The sequence below is a fragment of the Pteropus vampyrus genome, unplaced genomic scaffold (genome assembly GCF_000151845.1).
Source record: "Pteropus vampyrus isolate Shadow unplaced genomic scaffold, Pvam_2.0 Scaffold7, whole genome shotgun sequence".
NCBI classification, from domain to species: Eukaryota; Metazoa; Chordata; class Mammalia; order Chiroptera; family Pteropodidae; genus Pteropus; species Pteropus vampyrus.
The window spans coordinates 9,546,319-9,552,881 of record NW_011888788.1 but is presented as its reverse complement, the minus strand read 5'-3'; the positions used below and the strand labels follow the sequence as shown (position 1 = coordinate 9,552,881).

At 38.7% G+C, this 6,563-nt stretch overlaps 1 protein-coding gene across 3 annotated transcripts in view; it reads left to right on the top strand.

Moving 5' to 3' along the window:
* TASP1 (taspase 1) overlaps window positions 1-6,563 on the top strand; it is a 238,758-nt gene that overhangs the window by 99,695 nt on the left and 132,500 nt on the right. The window contains exon 10 of one of the 3 annotated variants that reach the window (XM_011370299.2): window positions 4,956-5,034. The exons of 1 other annotated variant lie outside the window; for it this stretch is intronic. In XM_011370299.2, coding sequence (XP_011368601.1) covers window positions 4,956-5,034 — 79 coding nt within the window. The remainder of the gene's footprint in view (window positions 1-4,955; window positions 5,035-6,563) is intronic. One more of the 3 variants, XM_023537439.1, reaches the window with a different exon arrangement.

The window sequence follows — 6,563 nt, the reverse complement described above, 5'->3', positions numbered from 1 at the left end:
TTTTTTTTTTTAAATAAAATATTTTTTTTCCATTCTTTTACTTTCAGTCTGTATATCTTTTTTGATCTAGAGTGAGTCTCTTGTAGGCAACATATGTAAGGGTCTTGTTTTCTTATCTATTCAGCCACCCCATCTTTTGATTGGAGAATTTAATCCACTTAATTTAAAGTAATCATAAAGTAATTTACACTTAAAGTAATACTCTTCTTAAAGAAGTTCTTCTAATGTTTCTCATAGTATTGGTTTGTACAGGTTTGTTGGTGGTGAACTTCTTTAGCTTTTTCTTCCCTGGGAAGCTCTTCATCTATCTTTTGATTCTAAATGATAGCTTTGCTGGGTAGAGTAATCTTGGTTGTAGGTCCTTGCTTTTAATCACTTTGAATATTTCATGCCAGTCCCTGCAAAGTTTCTGTGGAAAATGAATGGCCTGCAAAGTTTCTGTGGAAAAATCAGCTGATATTCTTATGGGAGCTCCCTTGTAGGTAACTAATTGCTTTTCTCTTGCTACTTTTAAGAGTCTATCCTTATCTTTAACTTTTGGCATTTAAATGATGATGTGTCTTGGTGTGGGCATTTGGACGATGATGTGTCTTGGTGTTTAGGACTCTCTGTGCTTCCTGGGCTTGTATGTCTATTTCCTTCATCAGGTTAAGGAAGTTTTTCATAATTATTCCTTCAAATAGGTTTTCAATTTCTTGCTCTCTCTCTCCTCCTTCTGGTACCCATGAGGTGAATGTTGATACACTTGATGTTGTCCAGAGGCCCCTTAAACTATGCTCACTTTTTTTAGATTCTTTTTTTCTTGTTGCTGTTCTGAATGGATGTTTAGAAGGTCTTCTAAATCACTGATTCCATCCTCTGCTTCATCTTATTTACTATTGATTCCTTCTAGTGTATTCTTCATTTCAGTTATTGTATTCTTCATTTTTGACTGGTTCTTTTTATGTTTTCTATTTTTATTTTTGTTTTCTGTATCTTTGTTAAAATTTTTACTGAGTTCATCTACTCTTATCTTAAGTTCTTCGAGCATCCTTTTAATGTTTTGAACTCTGCATCTGGTAGATTGTCTCCATTTTGTTTAGTTCTTTTTTTGGTGCCTTATTCTGTTCTTTCATTTGGGACATGTTTTTTGTCTCCCCATTTTGGCTGCCTCCCTGTATTTGTTTCTGTGTATTAGGGAGGGCTGCTATGTCTTCCAGTCTTAGTAGAGAAGCCTTATGTAGTAGCTGTCCTGTGGGGCCCAGTGAAGCAGTCTTCCTGGTCACCTGAGCAGGGTGCTCCAGTGTATCCTTTGTATGGGTTGTATATGCTGTTATAGCAGCCTTAGTTGCTGTTTGCATGTCTATGAGAGGGATTGACCCTCAGGCTGAGCAATTATGAGGACTACAGTGAAGGAGCTATTGTGCAGGGGCTGACTCTACAGAGCAGGTTTAGCTTTAGCAGGGCTCTGGTGCCTGCCCAGCATGCCATTTGGATGTGTTATCCTCAGATGCATCCCCAGTGGTGTTCTAGCTTGGTCCAAAGCCAGCCACCAGGTGTGCTGGCTCTGGGGCCACCTAGGAGGGGCTCCACCTCAGGCCAAGTTCAGTGGCAGCCTTTGCCCTGCCCAAGGCCACTTGTCATGAGCCACTAAGCAATCCACTGATGATCACAACCGGCACTGAGTTTGGAGGTGCCTTGAGAGGCCAAGCCATGAATCAAAGCTGACTGCCACTAGTGCGGGCTTGGGGCTCCTCAGCAAGATGTACAGGACATGCTGAAGTCAACTACTGTTTGTTTGGGTTTTGTGAACCTTTTAGATATTTTAGGAAAGTCTGTAGCATGAATGAAGACAGGCCATTTGTATGCAAAAGCTACTGGAAGCAGCATGGATGGGCCCGCAAGTTGGGGGAGGGGAGGTCTCAGGGACTCATTAGGGCAAGGTGAACGGTGTTAGTGAGATTGATGGAGACTCAGAAGTGGTGGCCATTTGGGTCTGCAAGTCAGGTGTGGGAGGGCTCAACAAAGAGACAATGGATTCTGCCAGCATTTCTGACTGGGAAAAAGCTGAAGCCAGATAATTTAGTTCTTTTCCATATGTCCCTTGTGCTCTTTGAGCTGCTGCCCTAGTGCTGTGAGTTCATCAGTAAATAAGTTCACACGTGGGTTCTTTAAGTGGAATGCCTGGGACTCTAGCAGCCTTCCATCTTACTCAGCCACAATCTCTTCTGGTTTTCACAGCCAGAAGTTGTGGGGACTTCTTTTCCTGGCACTGGAACCCAGGGCTGGGGAGCCTGGTGTGGGGCTGGGAACCCTTGCTCCTTCACGGGATCTCTGCAGCCAAGATATCCCTTTAGATCCTTAACCACCACACTCAGGTGTGACCAGCTCGTTCCATATCTCCACCCCTCCTACCAGTCTCCAGGTGGCTTCTTCAGTGTGTCCTTAGTTGTAGGACTTCTGTTCAGGTACACGTCAGGTAATTCTCATTGATGGTTGTTTGTAGTTTAGTTGTAATTTTGATGTGGTTGTGAGAGGAGGCCAGCACAGCATTTACCTACTCCACCATTCTCACTGGAAATCCTTTTCGTTATTGATTTTTAAGGCCTACTTACGTTTGTTATGTTTTATCCAAAGAAGTGGATAAGAGAGAGAAAAACTCTGATTCTTTTATCTTATCTATCACTATTTCAGCGCAACCAGTTTCAGAAAGTTAAGAAGTAGGACAATGAAATTGAGGAGGCATAAAGGGAATTTGCTTGGGAGAAATAAGAGTAAGGATAAATGTTATTTCTTTACTAGAAAGAGATGACCTCCACTGGTCTTCTAAGAGGTATCCTTGTGGTTTTATTTACTATTTTTGGGGATTCAGGCTCCTGGTCAGGATATTTGTGGGAAATTGCAAGGACAATGGGCTAATGTGCAGGTTTTTCAATGAGTGAAGAATGGATACTTCTACTGAGGTAATGTGTTCTCTGAGGCTTTGGCTGACCCAGCATCCATCCTAGGTGGTACAAGTTGAATGGCTTATCCCACAAGTATGCCAATTTTATTAAGAAATCTGTGTGCCGAATCCTTTCTTTAGAGCTTTCAGTTGCCACTCTGACCCAGCATTCTTATGTATTTAGGAAGCATGATGTTTTCAAAGGCAATAATGTATTTCCTATTGCCTGCTATATTGGGAGTGTTGTGTTCAGTTCTTGGTTTTACTTTTAAGAGGGCTATTGTTATGACAACTGGGGTAGCAACTGTGGATCACATGAACATGACAGACTTCAACTAAAGTTTTCCTAAATTTTGATTATTTCTCAAGGAAGGCGAATAGAGAAGTGGGATATGTGTATGTGCATTTCAAGGACTTGAGGAACAGTTCACAAATCTAGGATTCTTTGAGTAAGAAAAGAGTAATTATAGCACCAGGATAGCTGTTTAAAAAGATTCAGAGGGCTTTAGGAGGAGGTAAAGTATTTCCAGAGAGTAGAATCATTACTAGTGGGTAGAAGTTATAATAAAGCAGACATCCTTTATGTAATCTAAGGAAGAACTTTTCACCAATGGGAAGTGTCCAAAAGGGATATATATTTCCATATGAGGTAGGAAGCATTTCAATATCAGAAGTACCTGGGATATTTCATGGAGATTTCTGCTCTGGGGAGAATATTGGAGCAAATATGTTCTGAAGTCCTTGTAAAGAAAAATAGAGTATTATCAAAAGCTGAAGTCTATCTCATTACCATTCCCAGTCTTAGCTTCTTCTTCCAGTTCTTAGAAGTGAGCTCCTACTAAATAACAGTACTATTTTATGGGAATATCTTTTTACTTTGTCAGTCATATTGAATAGTGAATGTATTGTGGCTTTCCTCTTTTTCTTTCTTTCTTTTTTTTTTTGGCGGGGGGACTGATTTAATTTAATTCCTTGAAACTTGGCAGTGAATTCTACATATTATATGCCAATGTATAGCCATTTCCTTACTGATTGACATTTATGTTGTTTTCATTTTTTTATTCTCACCAAACATGTGGTAATGAACGTTCTTGAGCATGCCTCCTTGTATTTCTCTATGTAAAGGTTTTTCTCACTCTGCTTCTGACTAAGGAGTGAAAAATTGTCAGTTGTGATTCCCTTCCCAAAGGCAGAAAATTCATTGTGGATGTTGAAGAGATGCATCCAGATATTCTGGCTAGCGTTAATTGAGAACAAAATAGGAATGATTGACATATTCTTTTATAAGACTGTAGTAGCCTATTGTGTTCCTTCCTGGTGGTTTCAAACATATAAATCTGCTCCGATATTTCACAAAGTGATTAGCATGAGTAGACCTTTTTGCCTCCTTTCTTTACACCTGACAGTCTCTAGCACAGTGCTGAGCATATACTGGGCCCTTTGGTCTATAACTGTTTGCAGTTCCTATTTTGCCGCCCGAGGAAAGGTATGGGAAAGGCCCTCCTATGAGGTTTCCAGGACATGGCAGTAGAATCACCTGCATCCCAGTCTCCTGGAGTCCTGGTAAATATAACTGATTCCTGGATTAGCTTCCAGATGACCAAATCAGAATATCTGGGAACCAAGGTTCCTTTTACTATATTCCCAAATAATTTGACACACGCCTAATTTGAGAACCACTATTTTAAGGCAACTATAATGAATTCAAGGAGTCAGAATAGCAACTAGCTGACAAATTACAATAGGGGGAAGATTTTCCAGAGAAGAAAAATTACATTGATGAGACTAAGAAACTTTCTTTTGCTATTTTCTGAAATTTTTTAGATTAGTACAATAGCTGAAAAAATAGTTTTGATATTATTAGACTGTTGTTTGGGTAGATTTTATGTAATCTCTGGTATTATTGCCCAGTTGATACATATTGTTATTAAATTTATCAGATGTGTATGATTGTTTTTTGTTTAAAGCTAGTAATTACATATAATATTTCTGAAATATTTATCTATTTTCTTTTTCTTTTTTTTTTTTTCAGGCTGCTCTTTATGGATGTGGCTGCTGGGCTGAAAATACTGGAGCTCATAATCCCTACTCTACAGCTGTGAGTACCTCAGGTATTTACTGCTTTCATGACCATTTTTCATAACTTCAACTTTATGGGTCATTAATGATTGAAAACAATATTTTTATGTAAACATAAAGCATGTGTTAAAACACCGCATAACAAAAGCATAGGCGTATAAATGATCTTTGATATTTGGGAGATTTTAAGGATTGTTTTACAATGTAAGTAACACAAATGCTTTTCTAACATTTTCAACATAACCTTGGAGTTGACTATACCTTAATAATATTTTTTATGGATTTTTTTCTCTAATGACTCATGATAGTGCCAAATTTAGATCACAAAAAATATAAAATTAGCGTCATTTCAAAACCTAGAGATAATAACTCTTGAGTAAAATGTTGACATAGTACTTATAAGGTGTATTTTGAAATGTGTAGTTGATAACGTTCAGTTCTCTAAGTACACTTTTAATAAAATGTGCATCTTCTTTTTGTACCTGTATTAGAAAAGTCATCATTTAGAAATGAGTGTGTGTGTGTGTGTGTGTGTGTGTGTGTGTGTGTGTGTGTGTTAGTGGGGGTGGATTTTAATGAGAAGAATGGTTGACGTATAGATCAAAGTTTAGATTAAATTTTTTTTTTTATGCTTGTGCCAGATGTACTCGAAACCTTTTTTTAAATGTGGTGATATGCATGGTTGACAAAATAATATTGGTTTATATTGACAAAATAATATTGGTTTGCTGTGTTATCTATCAAGTTACAGTTCTAGGCCTTTCTCCCATATCCTCAGGCTTTATTAAGAGGGCAGACAGATATGGCTGCCTTTCCTTCTTTTCTCTCTTCGGTTTCTTATGACATTAGTTTCTGTCCCACAATACAAAGAAACCACCCAATCCAATGGCCTTCTTCTCCTGACAATTCTTGACTCTTTCTGTGATCTCTGATGTAGATGGCTATTTTCTGTCAGTCCATAGCACTGATCCTGGAGCTCTCTTGGTTTTTCATTCTTCTCTTATCTGCTCCATCTTGACCTTCTTCACAGACTCTTCCCAAGGCTAACCTCAGATTTGAGCCTTTGCTTTCTCTTCTTCATCTCACTGTATGCTTTCTCTTGGTGATTTAGTACTATTGCTGTTGTTCCCATGATTTCAGCAGTTATCTCTTAGGGTGTTGGCTTCCATGGCTATTTCTACTCTGGACTTTTCCCTAGAGGCACACATGAGTCCTTTCCTACCTCCTGCTGTACATGTCCCTGTGGGTATCATGTATGTACATCAAATTCAGCAGACTCAACAAAAACACTTTGTTTTCTTATTCCTACCCCTTGGCCATCTTTCCTGTATTCCCTATCTCTTTTATTGCCATCACAATCCTAGTCTTTGCTTAGACTTGAAATCTTGGTACTATTCTCATATTTTTCACTTCTTTCCCTTTCTGCTGACCTGACCCTATCATTTCAGATCCATATTCTCCTGCCTACCTTTTGTAGCAGCTTCCTGACCTACATCCATTCCTTGTGTCAGTGGAAAAATAGCTTTGATTTAGTAGCTTTTCAGGTGAAGTTCAAATGAAT